Genomic DNA, 21,279 nt, shown 5'->3' with positions numbered 1-21,279 from the left:
TCATATAGATATGCTCAATGGTTGGGAGGCCTCCTCCCGTGATGTACCGGGCCGAATCCTTTACCTTGTGTCTAGTCATCAGGAGGGCGATGAACTACTTTGATCATCGTGCCAAACCTTACCTGGCTGATAGGGAGAGGGGCACTCCCAGTCTGATCCTTGCTGCATGCCCGGAGATCACTCCCACAGTGCGCTGCCCGAGATTACTGCAGTGGAGACGCGACGGTCACTCACCTCTTTGCGGACTGTGGGCTGGCTAGGATATGTGGAGAAAGATGCAGGGAACTGTGCCACAGCAGCTGCGTGACAGATGACTCACTGATCTTCGGGTAAAGGCATTGCACGGTTTATCCTTGTGAACATTTCATGGTGAATAATGCTTATTTTGATACTTAAAAATCAACTTCTGGGCTCTGTCTAGAGTTGTGGAAACTGGCCGTCCATTAGAGCTGGGACAGGCATGGGATTAGTCAGAAAGTTTCTTCAGGACCTTACAAAAACAGTTTTCTGCCCTGTGACGTAGAATGTCCAGTCCTGTACTTTTTCCAGCAGCCACAGATCGGTCATCACCACTGCATCTGTCTCCCCACAGCATAATATTCTCTCCACATCCCCATTTTCCTGGCATGAACTAATTTAATAGTTGTTTTAAATATTTACTTAACCCTGGTTTTACTCCCCAGTCTGACCCTCTTAAGATCTCCAGAAAAATAACAACAAAAAAAGAGCTGCTGGAGGAACTCAGCGGGTCAGGCAGCATCTGTGGAGGGAAACGGACAATCGGCATTTCGGTTGAGGCAGTTCAGATGAAGGATGCCGACCCGGAAAGTCGATTGTACATTTCTCTCCACAGACGCTGCCTGACCCGCTCAGTTCCTCCAGCATCACGTTTCTTACTCGGGATGCCAGCATCTACAGTTTCTCGTGCCTCTCTTTTCAGAACGTGCCCCTTTCGGTCCTGACTGAGACTGAACCAGGCTCTTCTCTCCGGCTTCATTTCTGTTCTGCTTCTTCTTCAGCCCATCGCCCCTACTGGGACACAGGCCGCCAACAGCAGCTCGTCAGAGTCCCCATTCCAGCGCCGAGGGTGGATCGGCCGGCTAGCTTCTCCCTTCACCACCCGACTTCAATCACCGTCCAGGGGAAGTTCCTTCTGATCGAAGGAATGAGGCCAGTGGAGAATCAGCTGACATTTCTGTGTCAGTGGCTGACAACCCCGTCCCCGACCCTCCTCCTTTCGCAGCCGGGCTTGAGCAGTCCATGGGCAAGTTTTCATTTCTGTTCCTATCTGTTTTACATGTTTCAGATCCCACCTTAATACGGAAATGGCCATATTTTCTTTCCCATAGAACACAGAGAGCAACATAATAACTTGTAGCGGTGAGGAGGATAAAGAATGGTAGGGTGAAGGAACCATGGGTGACAAGTGAGGTGGAAAATCTAGTCAGGAGGAAGAAGGCAGCATACATGAGGTTTAGGAAGCAAAGATCAGATGGGTCTATTGAGGAATATAGGGAAGCAAGAAAGGAGCTTAAGAAGGGGCTGAGAAGAACAAGAAGGGGGCGTGAGAAGGCCTTGGCGAGTAGGGTAAAGGAAAACCCCAAGGCATTCTTCAATTATGTGATGATGAATAGGATGACAGCAGTGAAGGTAGCAGCGATTAGAGATAAAGGTGGGAAGATGTGCCTGGAGGCTGTGGAATGAGCGAGATCCTCAATGAATACTTCTCTTCGGTATTCACCAATGAGAGGGAACTTGATGATGGTGGGGACAATATGAGTGAGGTTGATGTTCTGGAGTATGTTGATATTAAGGGAGAGGAAGTGTTGGAGTTGTTAAAATATATTAGGACAGATAAATCCCCGGGGCCTGACGGAATATTCCCCAGGCTGCTCCACGAGGCGAGAGAAGAGATTGCTGAGCCTCTGGCTAGGACTTTTATATCCTCGTTCTCCACGGGAATGGTACTGGAGAATTGGAGGAGGTCGAATGTTGTTCACTTGTTCAAAAAAGGTAGTAGGGATAGTCCAGGTAATTATAGACCAGTGAGCCTTACATCTGTGGTGGGAAAGCTGTTGGAAAAGATTCTTAGAGATAGGATCTCTGGGCATTTAGAGAATCATGGTCTGATCGGGGACAGTCAGCATGGCTTTTTGAAGGGCAGATCGTATCTAACAAGCCTGCTAGAGTTCTTTGAGGAGGTGACCAGGCACATAGATGAGGGTAGTGCAGTGGATGTGATCTACATGGATTTTAGTAAGGCATTTGACAAGGTTCTACACAGTAGGCTTATTCAGAAAGTCAGAAGGCATGGGATCCAGGGAAATTTGGCCAGGTGGATTCAGAATTAGCTTGCCTGCAGAAGGCAGAGGGTGGTAGTGGAGGGAGTACATTCAGATTGGAGGATTGTGACTAGTGGTGTCCCACAAGGATCTGTTCTGGGACCTCTACTTTTCGTGATTTTTATTAACGACCTGGATGTTGGGGTAGAAGGTTGGGTTGGCAAGTTTGCAGACGACACAAAGGTTGGTGGTGTTGTAGATAGTGTAGAGAATTGTCAAAGATTGCAGAGAGACATTGATAGGATGCAGAAGTAAGCTGAGAAGCGGAAGATGGAGTTCAACCGGGAGAAGTGTGAGGTGGTACACTTTGGAAGGATAAACTCCAAGGCAGAGTACAAAGTAAATAGCAGGGTACTTGGTAGTGTGGAAGAGCAGAGGGGTACATGTCTCCAGATCCTGAAAGTTGCCTCACAGGTAGATAGGGTAGTTAAGAAAGCTTATGTGGTGTTAGCTTTCATAAGTGGAGGGATAGAGTTTAAGAGTCGCGATGTAATGATGCAGCTCTATAAAACTCTGGTTAGGCCACACTTGGAGTACTGTGTCGGGTTCTGGTCGACTCATCATTGGAAGGATGGGGAAGCATTGGAAAAGGTGCAGATAAGATTTACCAGGATGCTGCCTGGTTTAGAGAGTATGCATTATGATCAGAGATTAAGGGAGCTAGGGCTTTACTCTTTGGAGAGAAGGAGTATGAGAGGAGACATGATAGAGGTGTACAAGAGAATAAGATGAATAGATAGCGGAATGGATAGCCAGCGCCTCTTCCCCAGTGCACCACTGCTCAATACAAGAGGACATGGATTTAAGGTAAGGGGTGGAAAGTTTAAAGAGGATATTTGAGGAAGGTTTTTTACCCAGAGAGTGGTTGGTGCGTGGAATGTACTGCCTGAGTCAGTGGTGGAGGCAGATACACTAGTGAAGTTTAAGAGAGTACTAGACAGGTATATGGAGGAATCTAAGGTGGGGGCTTATATGAGAGGCAGGGTTTGATGGTCGGCACAACATTGTGGGCCGAAGGGCCTGTACTGTGCTGTAGTATTATATGTTCTATGTTCATTCCCTGAGATTGTAGCGCCCGTAGTGGACAATCGCGGTACTGCAGGGGATAAGCAGCTCCCCGAAAGTGAAAGCATTCTGAATCAGGAAGTGCCGGGAGTTAACATGGCTTCGAAAAGACAAGGCGAGAGTTGGACCGAAGAGGTAATTTGTCCTATCTGCCTGGATTTCTTCACCGATCCGGTTATACTAGAGTGTGGGCACAACTTCTGTCGCTCTTGTATTACACGGTGTTGGGAAAGAGAGGGGAAAAACTGCTGCCCGGAATGTGGAGAGGTGTTTGCTGACCGCACCCTCAGGGTCAATCAGGCCTTAGCAAATCTGGCTGAAAAAGCTCGAAATCTAAAGCTGAATCCGAAAGGGAAGGAAAGTAAACGTCACTGCGAGGAACATGAGGAAGAACTGAAGCTGTTTTGTGAAACGGACAAGACACTGATCTGTCTGATCTGTAGAGATGCGCAGGAACACAGAGAGCACCATTTCATGCCGATTAAAGAAGCTGTTACAATCTACAAGGTAAAACTAACCCGAATTCGATACTTATCCCATCCTCCACACTGCACGAGCCTCCAGAACCAACATATTATTGACCGGAACTTTCGCTATTTCCATCAGGATTCTACCACCAAGCACAGCTTTCCCTCCCACAGCCCACCTCCACCCCTCCCCTCAACTCTCCGCTCTCTGAAGGGATCACTCTCTACGTAACTCACGTATCCACTCGCTACCCCCACTGATCTCCCTCCTGGCATTGATACCTGCAAGCGGGACAAGTGCTACCCCTGACTCCTACACCTCCTCCCTCGTCACCATTCAGGGCCCCAAACAGCCCCAGTTCCTCCCGTTTCTTCCATCCTCGATTGTCCTGTCCTATTAGATTCATTCTTCAGCTCTTTACCTCTTCCACCAGCCCCTCTCAGCTTCTCATTTTATCACCCTCCCCTCACGTTGTCTCACCCGTCACCTATCAGCTGGTTCTCATCCCCAACATTTTTATTCTGACTTCCCATTGCTTCTCAGTCCCAATGAAGTGTCTCATCCCGAAACGTCGACTGTTTACTTCCGCTGCATAGATGCTGCCTGACTCAGTGAGTTCCTCCACCATTTTGTGTACGATAATGGGTTTGATCACCTGTTTCATTTGTTGCATTTTTTAAAAACAAATTTCCTTCACTCTCTGACTTCCAGGATCAACTAAAATCTTCCTTAGGCTCTCTCATAAAAAAGACATCAGACTTCCTGGAAAAGGAGCAGCAACAGAAAGAGAAGATTTCCGGAGTTCGGGTGAGGCTTCCTGAGCGGAATTTCGATATTATTGGATAGTTTTGCTCCCTTTAAAGCAGAATAGCAGAGTATCGCATCTCCAGTGACCTGGGTTCGATCCTGACCTCTGGTGCTGTCTGTGTGGAGTTCGCATGTTCTCCCTGTGACCATGATAGTTTCAGAGACATCCCAAGGACAGGGTTAAAAATACCCTGTGAGGGTGGGAGAGGGTGAATGTGGATCAGGTGGGAGTTAATGGGTCCATGAGGAAGGAAAGGTTTCAGGAAAACGTGAAGGAATGGGTTGAACTAGCATGGTCTTCAATGGACGGAATGGTCACCTTAATGTCATCAGGAAATACAACACAGCAATACAGTAAATTAATCTTCACCTTTCATTCGACAGGAGCAGTCACACAGCCTTCAGTCCCACATCACATCCCAGTTTGCTGAACTGCGCCAGATTATCACTGAGAAAGAGCAGAGCTTTCTTAGGGATCTCAGGGAAGAAGAGGAGAGGATTCTAATTCCAATGGAGAAAAATCTTCGTGAGATTCAAAAGAATATAAGGATAAATCAGCAGGAAATCCCTAAGTTAAAGGAACAGATAGATCAAAGTGACAGTGTGATATTTCTCAAGGTGAGGGATCATATTTCAATTTGCTCCAGACAAAGGGCACTAAATGAACAATGGTATATTTGTAATAAACACAGCACAGAGGCAAATTCTAACAAAGCAATTGCCACTGTTGGCGACCTCGAACAGATTGTCATACTTGCATGACGCGCCCTCCAATCACTCCAATAATGACGTTCAAAAAGGTCGAAGATACTTATTCGATCCATTCTTAGCAACATATAATGTTGAAGCATAGAAACATAGAAAACCTACAACACAATAAAGGCCCTTCGGCCCCCGAAGCTGTCCTTACCTTGGAACTACCTAGGCTTTACCCATAGCCCTCTAGCTTTCTAAGCTCCATGTAGCCATCCAGGAGTCTCTTAAAAGACCCTATCATTTTCGCCTCCACCACCGCCACAGGACATTCCACGCACTCATCACTCTGCACAAAAAACACTTACGCCCCATATCACTTCTATGACCTACTTCCAAGTACCTTAAAACTGTGCCCTCTCATGCTAGCCATTTCAGCCCTGGGAAAAGGCCTCTGACTATCCACACAATCAACGCCTCTCATCATCTTATACACCTCTATCAGGTCACCTCTCATCCTCCGTTGCTCCAAGGAGAAAAGACCGAGTTCACTCAACCTATTCTCATAAGGTATGCTCCCCAATCCAGGCAACATCCTTGTAAATCTCCTCTGCACCCTTTCTATGGTTTCCACATCCTTCCTGTAGTGAGGCAACCAGAATTGAGCACAGTGCTCCAAGTGGGGTCTGACCAGGGTCCTATATAGCTGCAACATTACCTCTCGGCGCTTAAACTCAATCCCACGATTTATGAAGGCCTGTGCTCTGCATGCCTTCTTAATGCTCCTTATGCCCAAAACAAGTACGAATACGTAACTTATTCCCTTCACCTTTACCACACCCCACTCACGTGACTAGTTACCATAGTAAACACAAAACACAGAAAACAATGCAGACGGAAAGCAGATACATTGCTCCTACACACAGCACTTCTAAATGGCAACAAACTTTCTCTCCAGACAATTGACTCAACTATTCAAGAGCTGCTGATTGTGTCCTTACTTACCATATTAAATATCTTCTAAAACCCCCATTGACACCCAGTTCCAGTCAGAGGCTGTGAGTATGTCTGGTGTGGTGGGTGTGAGGGTCTCTCTGTCAATCACTGAGAACAAAGAATGGGACCCACACATCAGACTTATCCTCCATATCCGGTTTCCGTCAAATTTGGGAAACTTTCACTGCCTTTTTGCATTTTAAAATAAGGTTTACATCGGAATATATTACATTCATCGTAAACAGGCCATTCGGTCTATCCTCTATCAATTTCCGTCCTTCACTACCCTCCTCCCACCTACTCACCACCCAGCAACAGTGCCCCAAACTCCATGGTCCCTCATGTGTTTCTTCAGCTTCCCTATTAACATTCAATCTCTGCTGTTCTGCTTCTACCACTCCTGTGGCAGTGAGGTCCACATCCTCTTCACTGTATTTCTTGCACGTTTTATCTTTGTCTTGAGATCTCACCATAAATAGATACTGTCTCCACCCACTCCTCATCAAATCCATCACTAATCTTAAATTCCTCCATCTTATCATCCTGACATCTTATCCAGATAAAAATGCACTACCTGCCCCACCTTCCCTGTAAGTTTCACAGAAACATAGAAACATAGAAAATATGGTGTAAGTTATGGTCTAACTTTAAGAAGCATTCTTTGTAATTTACTCTGTGGTTCGTGTGTTTGTGAGTGACTGTGGGAGTGGGAATTTTTAACACCTTGTAATGATTTGGATGAAATTCAGGACGTGGACAGTAAGTCTAAGTCTAAACAAATTTGTGTTTTTATTTATTTCAGGAGGAATCTAGTCGGAACAGAAGGTAGGACACGTTCTTTAATGAAACCCTGTATGGATTTGTAAAATTGTTCAAAATTGCGGTTAATAAGCATTACTTTAATATTTACAGGATTAATGACGATGTCCAGGAATTGTCAGTGACAGATGAGGCCCTCCCGGTTGGAAAATTCGATCATCCCTATTTGTTGAAAGCTCTGCTCAGAGAAACACTTGATGCCATTAATCGAGGTAAAACTTTCATAGATTCGTTTCTCTTTGTTTCTGAGACAATTAAGTTATAATTTGAAGCATAATTTGTCTGAACTACTGGGCTGAAGGGGAACTGAAATTAATTCCACATCAACCCCACCGACTGGGGGGGGGGCATCACTGTCACATGGTCAGCTGGAGATGTCAGACCCTTGAACACACCAGCATAGGGTCACAGTACAACCAATACACGGGACTGGCAGATGAACCACTGTGTCCCGATCCCAGGCACATTGCACTGAACACCAAGACATGAGTCTGAATCTACTAGCGGAGCTGGGAATTCAATACTGACTTGATGATATTGTAGGGAATAAAAGCGGGTATCAGTGTGGTGACTGGGGTTGTCAGAGAAATACACAAATCGCTGGGGCGCTGCTCCCCAGTCGGACCTGTCTGTGACTGCAGACTCCGATTGATCAGGTTTGCCCCCTGCTGGACGTGGGAATCACACCACCAAATGGAAGCATTGAGACACTGAGTCCGGACACACACACAGCATGGCCATCGGTCAAGATCACCCTCCTGAGGAATGTCACCTCGGGAGAAGCACACCCAGCACAACCGGCCTGACAAAGCTCCTCAGGCACATACACAACAAGGATTGGCTGGTTGCAGGCAGAGCCTCAGCAATGTACGTTGTTAATTGCAAATGTTGCTCTGTTATTTAAGAAGGGTGGGAGGCAGCAGAAAGGAACCTATAGACCTGTTAGCCTGATATCAGTGTTTGAGAAGTTGTTGGAATCGATCGTTAGAGATGAGATTACGGAGTACCTGGAGGCACATGACGAGATAGGCCAAAGCGAGCATGGTTTCCTGAAAGGAAAATCCTGCCTGGACTAACCTACTGCAATTCTTTGAGGAAATTACAAGCAGGGTAGACAAAGGAGACGCAATAGCTGTGGTGTACTTGGATTTTCCGAAGGCCTTTGACAAGGTGCCACACATGAAGCTGCTTAGCAAGATAAGAGCCTATGTAATGACAGGGAAGTTACTAGCGTGGGTGGAGCATTGGCTGATCGGCAGGAAACAGAGAGTGGCGATAAAGAGATCCTATTCTGGCTGGCTGCTGATTACCAGTGGAGTTCCACAGGGGTCGGTGTTGGGAGAGCCACTTTTTACAATTTATGTCAATGATTTGGGCTGCGGTATTAATGGATTTGTGGCTATGTCTGCTGGTGATACAAAGCTAGGTAGAGGAGTGGGTAGTGTTGATGAAACAGAGAGCCTGCAGAGAGACATAGATAGTTTAGGGGAATGGGAATAAAAGTGGCAAATGAAATACAATGTTGGAAAGTGTATGGTCATGCACTTTGGTGGAAGAAATAAACGGGCAGACTATTGTTTAGATGGAGAGAGAATTCAAAATGCAGAGATGCAAAGAGACTTGGGAGTCCTTGTGCAGGATACCCTAAAGGGTATCCAGCGTGAGTCGGTGGTGAAGAAGGCGAATGCAATGTTGCCATTCATTTCTCGAGGTATGGAATATAAGAGCAGGGATGTGATGTTGAGGGTCTATAAGGCACTCCTGAGACCACACTTGGAGTATTGTGTGCAGTTTGGGGTCCTTATTTTCGTCGTTAGGTCGCATCTGGAATTACCAGTTGGCGGACGATTTCCCTCCACGCCGCTCTCTCCCAATCCTATGTTGAGACTGACATATTGGGAAATCATGTACTTGGCAGGTTACAGTAATGGTTTGCCTTTGCCTTCTGCAGGATGAGTTTAAAGAGATCGCCACCTCTCTTTTTGGTAGATCATCTGCTTGCAAGACAACCATTGTCTTCCAAGGTCGTAGCTCTTCCGCCGTCCCCACCAGTCTCCTGCTGGGTCCGCCGTTGGCCATCGCTCGTAACCCAGAGCAAGTGACCCTTACCAGGAGCTAACGGCCGGGTCAGCTGGACCTGGGGCGAATTGCAAGGGAAGGGTCGACCACACCCTTAGGGCCAACTTAAGGCCCTGCTACCCTTATTTTAGAAAGGATATACTGACATTGGAGAGAGTTCAGAGTAGATTCACGAGAATGATTCCAGCAATGAAAGTGTTGCTGTATGAGGAACGTCTGGCAGCTCTTGGACTGAATTCCTTGGAGTTCAGGAGAATGAGGGGGGATCTCATAGAAGCATTCCGAATGTTAAAAGGCCTGAACAGATTAGATATGGCAAAGTTATTTCCCATGGTAGGAGATTCTGGGACAAGAGGGCACGACTTCATGATTGAAGGACGTCCTTTTAGAACTGAGATGACGAGAAATTACTTTAGTCAGAGGGTGGTAGATCTGTGGAATTTGTTGCCACGAGTGGCTCTGGAGGCCAAGTCATTGGGTGCATTTGAGACAGAGATAGATAGGTTCTTGATTAGCCAGGGCATCAAAGGATATGGGGTGAAAGCAGGAGAGTGGAGATGACTGGAAGAATGGGATTAGCCCATGATGGAATGGTGGAGCAGAATCGATGGGCCAAATAGCCTATTTCGGCTCCAATATCTTATGGTCCTATGATTGTTTCCCTCAGTAACTTGGAAAACCATTCTCTTCCGACAAAGTAATTTCTTTATTTGAACAACTCACACACGTCACAGATTGTCGACACATACTAGACATGTGATCATACACTGTAACATAGAAGTACTTCAATGTTCTCACTCTCCATCAGTGTGTACACTAATAATCACTATAACAAACACACGCGCGCCCACACACGCGTACCCGCACACACACACACACACACAAACGTATCATCTGAGTTCATTAGAGTGTGACACACAGACAAATAGACAGGCGCAAATCACCATTTAGGAATGAAATGTGCTGTCCTTACCCAGTTTGTCTGTTCTGTGGCACGGAGCTGCCCTCTGACGTGTCGTCACATCACAGTTCACAGACAGACTCCAGGGTGACATTCCCAGGAGTGTGATCTAGGATTGGCTTTAGCAATTATGCCTCTTTCTGCAGCATCTGTTGACAGCAAATCCCATAAACTCCCCTCCTTCTCTGTGAGTTAGCTACCCCGTAGATTCTATTTCAACTTAAGTACATGCCATCTTGGGCTGGAAAGGCTTTGTTGGTAAAAAAAAAAAAAATGAATCAAATCCTCAGAGAAAGGAGGCATAGGATTGGAAGATAGTCATAGTCATACTTTATTTACAACATAGTCATACTTTGTGTACAAGATAATAAGAGGAATAGATAGAGTGGATAGCCAGCGCCTCTTCCCCGGGGCACCACTGCTCAAAACAAGAGGACATGGCTTTAAGGTAAGGGGTGGGAAGTTCAAGGGGGATATTAGAGGAAGGTTTTTTACTCAGAGAGTGGTTGGTGCGTGGAATGCACTGCCTGAGTCAGTGGTGGAGGCAGATACACTGGTGAAGTTTAAGAGACTACTAGACAGGTATATGAAGGAATTTAAGGTGGGGGCTTATATGGGAGGCAGGGTTTGAGGGTCGGCACAACATTGTGGGCCGAAGAGCCTGTACTGTGCTGTACTATTCTATGTTCTATGTTCTATGTTTATTGATCCCGGGGAAATTGATTTTCATTACAGTTGCCCCAATCAAGAATAGAGTATAAATATAGCAATATCAAACCATAAATAATTAAATAGTAATATGCATATTATGCCAGCAAATAAGTCCAGGACCAGCCTATTGGCTCAGGGTGTCTGATCCTCCAAGGGAGGGGTTGTAAAGTTTGATGGCCACAGGCAGGAATGACTTCCTATGTCGCTCAGTGTTGCACCTCAGTGGAATGAGTCTCTGGCTGAAAGTACTCCTGTGCCCAACCAGGACATTATGTAGTGGATGGGAGACATTGTCCAAGATGGCATGCAACTTAGACAGCATCCTCTTTTCAGACACCACCGTCAGAGAGTCCAGTTCCATCCCCATGACATCACGGGCCTTACGAATGAGTTTGTTGATCCTGTTGGTGTCTGCTACCCTCAGCCTGCTGCCCCAGCACACAACAGCAAACATGATCGCATTGGCCACTGCAGACTACAATGATGTAGAATCATTGTGCGTAGAGTTAAGAAAGTGTGAGGGTAATAGGACCTCGATGGAAGTTATATTCAGACCTTCAAATAATAGCCTGGATAGGAGATACAGATTACTCCAGGAGGAAGAAAAGACTTGTAAAATGGACGTGACAGTGGTTCTGGGGGATTTCGATGTGCAGTTAGATTGGGAAAATCGTATTGGAGATGCATCCCAAGAGAAGGTATTTGTAGAATGCCTCCGAGATGGCTTTTTAGAACAGTTTGTGGTTGAGCCCACGGGGAGAAGGGAAATTCTGGAGTGGGATTTGTGCAGTGAACCAGATTTGATCAGACAGCTTAAGGTAAAGGAACTGATTCTATGTTAAATTGATAGAATTCACTCCATAGTTAGAGAGAGAGAAGATGAAGTCAGACGAATCAGTATGAGAGTGGAGTAACGGGAACGATAGAGGCATGAGAGAGTACCTCGCCAAGGCAGATTGGAATGGAACATGAGCAGGGACCGTGGCAGAACAGCAAATCTGCAGTTTCTGGGGTCAAATCAGAAGGTGCAGGATAGATACATCTCAAAGATGAAGAAGTGTTCTAAAGGGAGGGTGAGGTAACTGTGTATTAGACACGGGAAGTCAAAGACAGCAAAAAAATAGCATCATGAGAGAAAAGATGAGATGTGAGGAAAAGCTAGCCAACAATACACAAGAGGATTTATTTTCCAATATATAAACAGGAAAAGAGAGGTGAGATCTGCAATAACGATCGCGGCTTGAAGATCCACCAAACGAGGATGAGTGTTTGGCGGGAGCAGGAGCAGCACAACGTGCAGGTGTCCAACCTGGTGAGTCGAAGGAGGGGCCAGGCCCGGAGTCACCCCATAGTGTCCGGAACCTCCAAGTGTTGCAAACTAATCCCTCGAACATGAAGTCTAACAGGAGGCGGATCAAATGGCCTGCAGCTAACATGACTTCACTGCGGAAGCAGTTACATAGAAACATAGAAACATAGAAAATAGGTGCAGGAGTAGGCCATTCGGCCCGTCGAGCCTGCACCGCCATTTATTATGATCATGGCTGATCATCCAACTCAGAACCCCGCCCCAGCCTTCCCTCCATACCCCCTGACCCCCGTAGCCACAAGGGCCATATCTAACTCCCTCTTAAATATAGCCAATGAACTGGCCTCAACTGTTTCCTGTGGCAGAGAATTCCACAGATTCACCACTCTCTGTGTGAAGAAGTTTTTCCTAATCTCGGTCCTAAAAGGCTTCCCCTCTATCCTCAAACTGTGGCCCCTCGTTCTGGACTTCCCCAACATCGGGAACAATCTTCCTGCATCTAGCCTGTCCAATTCCTTTATGATCTTATACGTTTCAATCAGATCCCCCCTCAATCTTCTAAATTCCAACGAGTACAAGCCCAGTTTATCCAGTCTTTCTTCATATGAAAGTCCTGCCATCCCAGGAATCAATCTGGTGAACCTTCTTTGTACTCCCTCTATGGCAAGGATGTCTTTCCTCAGATTAGGGGACCAAAACTGCACACAATACTCCAGGTGTGGTCTCACCAAAGCCTTGTACAACTGCAGTAGTACCTCCCTGCTCCTGTACTCGAATCCTCTCGCTATAAATGCCAGCATACCATTCGCCTTTTTCACCGCCTGCTGTACCTGCATGCCCACTTTCAATGACTGGTGTATAATGACACCCAGGTCTCGTTGCACCTCCCCTTTTCCTAATCGGCCACCATTCAGATAATAATCTGTTTTCCTATTTTTGCCACCAAAGTGGATAACTTCACATTTATCCACATTAAATTGCATCTGCCATGAATTTGCCCACTCACCCAACCTATCCAAGTCACCCTGCATCCTCTTAGCATCCTCCTCACAGCTAACACTGCCACCCAGCTTCGTGTCATCCGCAAACTTGGAGATGCTGCATTTAATTCCCTCATCCAAGTCATTAATATATATTGTAAACAACTGGGGTCCCAGCACTGAGCCTTGCGGTACCCCACTAGTCACCGCCTGCCATTCTGAAAAGGTCCCGTTTATTCCCACTCTTTGCTTCCTGTCTGCTAACCAATTCTCCACCCACACCAATACCTTACCCCCAATACCGTGTGCTTTAAGTTTGCACACTAATCTCCTGTGTGGGACCTTGTCAAAAGCCTTTTGAAAATCCAAATATACCACATCCACTGGTTCTCCCCTATCCACTCCACTAGTTACATCCTCAAAAAGTTCTATGAGATTCGTCAGACATGATTTTCCTTTCACAAATCCATGCTGACTTTGTCCGATCATTTCACCGCTTTCCAAATGTGCTGTTATGACATCCTTGATAACTGATTCCAGCAGTTTCCCCACCACCAACGTTAGGCTAACCTGTCTATAATTCCCCGGTTTCTCTCTCCCTCCTTTTTTAAAAAGTGGAGTTACATTAGCCACCCTCCAATCATCAGGAACTAGTCCAGAATCTAACGAGTTTTGAAAAATTATCACTAATGCATCCACTATTTCTTGGGCTACTTCCTTAAGCACTCTAGGATGCAGACCATCTGGCCCTGGGGATTTATCTGCCTTCAATCCCTTCAATTTACCTAACACCACTTCCCTACTAACAAGTATTTCGCTCAGTTCCTCCATCTCACTGGACCCTCTGTCCCCTACTATTTCTGGAAGATTATTTATGTCCTCCTTAGTGAAGACAGAACCAAAGTAATTATTCAATTGGTCTGCCATGTCCTTGCTCCCCATAATCAATTCACCTGTTTCTGTCTGCAAGGGACCTACATTTGTCTTTACCAGTCTTTTCCTTTTTACATATCTATAAAAGCTTTTACAGTCCGTTTTTATGTTCCCTGCCAGTTTTCTCTCATAATCTTTTTCCCCCTTCCTAATTAAGCCCTTTGTCCTCCTCTGCTGCACTCTGAATTTCTCCCAGTCCTCAGGTGAGCCACTTTCTCTGGCTAATTTGTATGCTTCTTCTTTGGAATTGATACTATCCCTAATTTCTCTTGTCAGCCACGGGTGCACTACCTTCCTTGATTTATTCTTTTGCCAAACTGGGATGAACAATTGTTGCAGTTCATCCATGCAACCTTTAAATGCTTGCCATTGCCTACCCACCGTCAATCCTTCAAGTGTCATTTGCCAGTCTATCTTAGCTAAACACGTCTCATACCTTCAAAGTTACCCCCTTTAAGTTCAGAACCTCTGTTTCTGAATTAACTATGTCACTCTCCATCTTAATGAAGAATTCCACCATATTATGGTCACTCTTACCCAAGGGGCCTCTCACGACAAGATTGCTAATTAACCCTTCCTCATTGCTCAAAACCCAGTCCAGAATAGCCTGCTCTCTAGTTGGTTCCTCGACATGTTGGTTCAAAAAACCATCCCGCATACATTCCAAGAAATCCTCTTCCTCAGCACCTTTACCAATTTGGTTCACCCAATCTACATGTAGATTGAAGTCACCCATTATAACTGCTGTTCCTTTATTGCACACATTTCTAATTTCCTGTTTAATACCATCTCCGACCTCACTACTACTGTTAGGTGGCCTGTACACAACTCCCACCAGCGTCTTCTGCCCCTTAGTGTTACGCAGCTCTACCCATATCGATTCCACATCTTCCCGGTTTATGTCCTTCCTTTCTATTGCGTTAATCTCTTCTTTAACCAGCAACGCCACCCCACCTCCCCTTCCCTCATGTCTATCCCTCCTGAATATTGAATATCCCTGAACGTTGAGCTCCCATCCCTGGTCACCCTGGAGCCATGTCTCTGTGATCCCAACTATATCATAATCATTAATAACAATCTGCACTTTCAATTTATCCACCTTATTACGAATGCTCCTTGCATTGACACACAAAGCCTTCACACAAAGTTAGATGAAGATGTTAACCAAATTCTGGAGGTAACGGCGAAGAGAGGGGTTGATAGGAAGCTGCAGCAGGCTGGATGGAGAGCGAGGTGTCTCCCAGCGGATGTTGGTCGTAGGCGTTTCGTAGCCCATTCTTTAGTTAGAGCCTTCAGCATTTTGGGCATCGAGGGAGACAGGAAGAGGAGAGCCATCCGCAGTACCACCGATGCGGCAGAGAGGGCCTCAAGATGGCTGTGGCTCAAAAGAGGAGAGCCATGGAGTCATAAGTAGCTAGACATTTGGACACAAGCTGGGGTCTGATCAGCCCCGGCTGGGTCACCTGGTGGAGGTTGTATGATGTTGGAAGACCCGAAACACCCGATGATTCCAGGAACATCGGCTGACAAGACATGAGGTTGCCTTGGCAGTCAAAGTGAAGGATAATCCAAAGAGCTTTTACAAGTATATTAAGAGCAAAAGGATTGTAAGGGATAAAATTGGTCCTCTTGAAGATCAGAGTGGTCGGCTTTCTGCGGAACCAAAGGAAATGGGGGAGATCTTAAATAGGTTTTTTGCATCTGTACTTACTAAGGAAGCTGGCATGAAATCTATGGAATTGAGGGAATCAAGTAGTGAGACCATGGAAACTGTACAGATTAAAAAGGAGGAGATGCTTGCTGTCTTGAGGAAAATTAAAGTGGATAAATCCCCGGGACCTGACAGGGTGTTCCCTCGGACCTTGAAGGAGACTAGTGTTGAAATTGCGGGGGCCCTGGCAGAATTATTTAAAATGTCGCTGTCTACGGGTGAAGTGCCGGAGGATTGGAGAGTGGCTCTTGTTGTTCCGTTGTTTAAAAAAGGATCGAAAAGTAATCCGGGAAATTATAGGTCGGTGAGTTTAACGTCAGTAGTAGGTATGTTATTGGAGGGAGTACTAAGAGACAGAATCTACAAGCATTTGGATAGACAGGGGCTTATTAGGGAGAGTCAACATGGCTTTGTGCGTGGTAGGTCATGTTTGACCAATGTGTTGGAGTTTTTCGAGGAGGTTACTGCGAAAGTGGATGAAGGGAAGGCAGTGGATATTGTCTACATGGACTTCAGTAAGGCCTTTGACAAGGTCCCGCATGGGAGGTTAAGTTAGGAAAATTCAGTCGCTAGATATACATGGAGAGGTGGTAAATTGGATTAGACATTGGCTCGATGGAAGAAGCCAGAGAGTGGTGGTAGAGAATTGCTTCTCTAAGTGGAGGCCTGTGACTAGTGGTGTGCCACAGGGTTCAGTGCTGGGTCCATTGTTATTTGTCATCTATATCAATGACCTGGATGATAATGTGGTAAATTGGATCAGCAAATTTGCTGATGATACAAAGATTGGAGGTGTAGTAGACTGTGAGGAAGGTTTTCAAAGCCTGCAGAGGGACTTGGACCATCTGGAAAAATGGGCTGAAAAATGGCAGATGGAGTTTAATACTGACAAGTGTGAGGTATTGCACGTTGGAAGGACAAACCAACGTAGAACATACAGGGTTAATGGTAAGGCACTGAGGAGTGCAGTGGAACAGAGGGATCTGGGAATACAGATACAAAATTCCCTAAAAGTGTCGTCACAGGTAGATAGGGTCGTAAAGAGAGCTTTTGGTACATTGGTCTTTATTAATCGAAGTATTGAGTATAAGAGCTGGAATGTTATGATGAGGTTGTATAAGGCATTGGCGAGGCCGAATCTGGAGTATTGTGTTCAGTTTTGGTCACCAAATTACGGGAAGGATATCAATAAGGTTGAAAGAGTGCAGAGAAGGTTTACAACGATGTTGCCGGGACTTGAGAAACTCAGTTACAGAGAAATGTTGAATAGGTTAGGACTTTATTCCCTGGAGCGTAGAAGAATGAGGGGAGATTTGATAGAGGTATATAAAATTATGATGGGTATAGATAGAGTGAATGCAAGCAGGCTTTTTCCACTGAGGCAAGGGGAGAAAAAAACCAGAGGACATGGGTTAAGAGTGAGGGGGGGGGAAGTTTAAAGGGAACATTAGGGGGGGCTTCTTCACACAGAGAGTGGCGGGAGTATGGAATGAGCTGCCAGACGAGGTGGTAAATGCGGGTTCTTTTGTAACATTTAAGAATAAATTGGACAGATACATGGATGGGAGGTGTATGGAGGGATATGGTCCGTGTGCAGGTCAGTGGGACTAGGCAGAAAATGGTTCGGCACAGCCAAGAAGGGCCAAAAGGCCTGTTTCTGTGCTGTAGTTTCTATCACTGAAGATGTGTGCAGAAGCATCAGTAGAATTATGTACACAGCGACTTCATACATTAAAACAAAATGGGAGAAGGAAGGAGGGATAATAATCTCTGAGGAAGACTGGACAATAACATGGAGGTATCAACGTAAGTGTACTAGTTCACAGAAATGGAGGGAGTTTCTAATAAAATAAGATATTTTATTACATCCTCTCAGAAAACCCATATTTGCCGCTTCGCCTGAACGAGGCCGATCGTCAGCCTCGCGACCATGCGTTCCGGTAGGAGAGCCGCTCGTTGCACCTCTCTCGTCCATAGGCTCAACTGTGATGCTTTTTTATAATCTCCATTCTTTTCCCTCATTCTTGCCCCCATTATCAACTGAGATATTTTTGAAAGATCTTATATTTGATGGATTAACGGGGCAAAATAAGCGTTTTTCCGGAGGAGCTATTGATTTAAGCTGCCATTCTGGACGATGACATCACTGCAACCCCCGGGCCATGCACTTTCTAACATTGTATTTTATTTGCCACTTTCTTGCCTATTCTCCTAATCTGTTTCCTCAACACTATCTGCCGCTCCACCAATATTCATATCATCTGCAAACAGGACAGTTCATTCCTTGATGTAAATCTTTGATAAACAGTATAAAGAGAAGCGGTCGCAACAGCGACCCCTGCTGAACAACACTGGTTGTTGGCAGCCAAATAGAAAAGAATCCCACACTTCACTCCATTTCTATGTGTGCTTCCCACCATCTATCATTCAGCTCCCATTTTCTCCCAGCTCCAGCCCACATCACACATCTCCCCTTCCTGGGGCAACCTGCCCGCAATTTTTCACCACTCCTCAGTCCACAATCACCTCCGACTTCGTCTCATCGCTCCATTTCTTTTCTCTATACTGGCAATCTCCCCTTTCCAACCTCAGTCCTGATGCAGGGTTTCAACCCAAAACGCTGACATTTACATTGGGATTACACAATATTAGCAGATTGGTTGAGGCCAGATTATTGGATACATTTCAGTTGGGGTTAGACAATAGTTTGAAAGATTGAGGAACTGCGGTTTTGGTGAACTGGCACGGAGGAGGGATTCATGCCGGCTTCCATCAGTCACTGTCAGATTGAATGAGGGGCCTGTTCCTGTGCTGTACTGTTCTATGTTCTCTGTCAGATTGAATGAGGGGCCTGTTCCTGTGCTGTACTGTTCTATGTTCTCTGTCAGATTGAATGAGGGGCCTGTTCCTGTGCTGTACTGTTCTATGTTCTCTGTCAGATTGAATGAGGGGCCTGTTCCTGTGCTGTACTGTTCTATGTTCTCTGTCAGATTGAATGAGGGGCCTGTTCCTGTGCTGTACTGTTCTATGTTCTCTGTCAGATTGAATGAGGGGCCTGTTCCTGTGCTGTACTGTTCTATGTTCTCTGTCAGATTGAATGAGGGGCCTGTTCCTGTGCTGTACTGTTCTATTTTCTCTGTCAGATTGAATGAGGGGCCTGTTCCTGTGCTGTACTGTTCTATGTTCTCTGTCAGATTGAATGAGGGGCCTGTTCCTGTGCTGTACTGTTCTATGTTCTCTGTTCCCTGTTTAGGAGAATGAGAGGAGATCTCAGGGCAACACACAATTCTTTCAGGGCTCAACAGTCAGGATGCAGGGAGGATGTTTCCCCGTCTGAGGAGTCAGGAGTCACTGTCTCTTTGGAAATCTCTGCACCGTGGACTGGAGACCTGTGACATGCCGAAGTCGGTGCTGGGGCCGCGGTTGTTTGTCATTCATATCAACGATTTGGATGAGATTTTAGGTGACATAGTTAGTAGGATGACACTAAAATTCATGGTATAGTGGACAATGAAGAGGGTTATCTAAGTTTATAATGGACCCTTGTTCATCTGTAGAGGTGAATTCAGTTACAATGTTTTAAAATACGTCTTGGCAGGTGTGTAGATAAGAAAGGCGTAAAGGAATAATGGGCAAATGGGACTAGCTCATTAAAGTAAATTGGTCGACATGAACAATTAGGGCCGAAGGGCCTCTGTGCCCTCCTGTTTAAATCCATCCAGTATTCACTTACCCCTTTCCCATGTGAATCCACCCGTTCACTCGCTCACGTCGACTGGCTATCTCCCCAATTTCTTTCTTTCTGTTCTTGAGAACATATATCAACCTGAAACATGGTCTGTACATCTCTCTCTCCACACATACTCCTGACTCGCTGAGTTGCTCCAGGATGTTGTGTCTGTTGATCGGGAAAACTCTGCTCTCCACCCGATGAAAAACCGCGGGGAGATGCTAGTTGTCCATCCACTGGAGTTGCGGTAAACCTCGGGGACGTTTCCTATTGGCCACCTGACTGTACCAGGGACAGTGCTGCCCAGCTTCTCGGCCCCGCTGCGTGAGCCTCGCCGCCTGTACCCGGGGCCTCTCTAATTCTCTGTTTCTCTCCCTCCCCCAAGTCTCTGTCACTCTGGATGTGGAATCGGCGCATCCGCGGCTCGAGGTGTCTGAGGATCGGAAGAGTGTGAGGATGACCTGGACCCGCAGGGATCTCCCTGATGCCGATAAGAGGTTCACAAAACGGTTTTCTGTGCTGGGATCGGAGGGATTCACAACAGGGAGACATTACTGGGAGGTGGAGGTGGCCGGAATTCGGGACTGGAGGCTGGGAGTCGCCGCAGAGTCTGTGGAGAGGAAAGGAGAGGTCGAAATCAGTCCAGAGACCGGATTCTGGGTCATCAGGCGGGTTGATGACGAGATCAGTGTTGCCTCCTCCCCTGAGTCCCGTCTCCCTGCCGGTCCCATCCCCGGGAGGGTGGGAGTTTATCTCAGTTACGAGTCCGGGACAGTTTCATTTTACAACGTGGAGACCAAATCCCATCTCCACACCTTCACTGGGAATAATTTCACGGGGGAACTTTATCCTTTATTCGCGACTTGGGATGAAAACCAGTGGCTGAGAATTCTCTCTGGTTCCGCTCTGGATCTGTAAACGGATCGGGTCCCGTGACAGGCCTCAGGAGTAAAGTCCCTGTAAATATAAATATGCGGAGAGAGAAATAAACATGAGATGAGTGTCACAAAAAACTGTGGGTCAATTGTTTAAGAAAAATAACCAGATGGCTTGAGTCGCAAAACTAGATTGAGGTGCTTTTATTTACCTCAAAACAAGACAAAAACTGGAAAAAAAGAAACAATATATATAGCCACCCTCAGAATAAACACAAAAGAAAACTAACCCCAAAGCCTTGGTAACCTGAGGCTTATAACTGCTAAGCCCTCCCCCTAGACCAACCAAAAGCTAATTAACTCAATTATCCAATTAAAGATGGTATACTCCACCATCAGCACACCTGTGCAGGTTGCTGCTGCCTCTTTATATATTTTTCTCCAAAAATACTTCATTTAGAAATATTACAAAATAAAGTTATATACATATAAAAAAACATGCATTGACCCTGAGTCCTTATTCAATAAATAAAGTTATTTATAATAAAATTCTGCGTTGACTTTCTGTTCATATACAAATGAAAGATGTTTACAATAAATCGTTCGATAACTCTCAACCCTTGGTCAAGAGTTAAGACTTATTTACAATAAAATTATCAACAATAAAGGCAGGCGTTGGCTCTAATTCCTTTCCCAAATGAACAATTCCACCCACTCCTGGGGCACCATGTTGATTCATCTATCCACACCGCTGATGAGGGGAATACCCCTCCCCACCCGACCCCTCACACTCCCGTGGG

At 45.8% G+C, this 21,279-nt stretch overlaps 1 protein-coding gene across 2 annotated transcripts; it reads left to right on the top strand.

Annotated features, from left to right (window-relative positions):
- Positions 1–3,489: 3,489 nt before the first annotated feature.
- Positions 3,490–21,031, top strand: LOC140194853 (zinc-binding protein A33-like). Of its 2 annotated transcripts, XM_072252133.1 has the most exons (6): positions 3,490–3,914; positions 4,587–4,682; positions 5,067–5,300; positions 7,174–7,196; positions 7,284–7,402; positions 19,990–21,031. In XM_072252133.1, the coding sequence occupies exons 1-6, from the start codon at positions 3,504–3,506 to the stop codon at positions 20,520–20,522; spliced, it is 1,416 nt and encodes a 471-aa protein (XP_072108234.1). In that variant the 5' UTR covers positions 3,490–3,503; the 3' UTR covers positions 20,523–21,031. The 2 variants fall into 2 exon arrangements, with proteins under 2 accessions (XP_072108234.1, XP_072108235.1); XM_072252134.1 differs by lacking the exon at positions 5,067–5,300.
- Positions 21,032–21,279: the final 248 nt, after the last annotated feature.

This window comes from Mobula birostris, chromosome 3 (genome assembly GCF_030028105.1).
Source record: "Mobula birostris isolate sMobBir1 chromosome 3, sMobBir1.hap1, whole genome shotgun sequence".
Lineage (NCBI taxonomy): Eukaryota > Metazoa > Chordata > Chondrichthyes > Myliobatiformes > Myliobatidae > Mobula > Mobula birostris.
The sequence above is the reverse complement of the archived record's forward strand: the minus strand, read 5'-3'. Positions and strand labels throughout refer to the sequence as shown.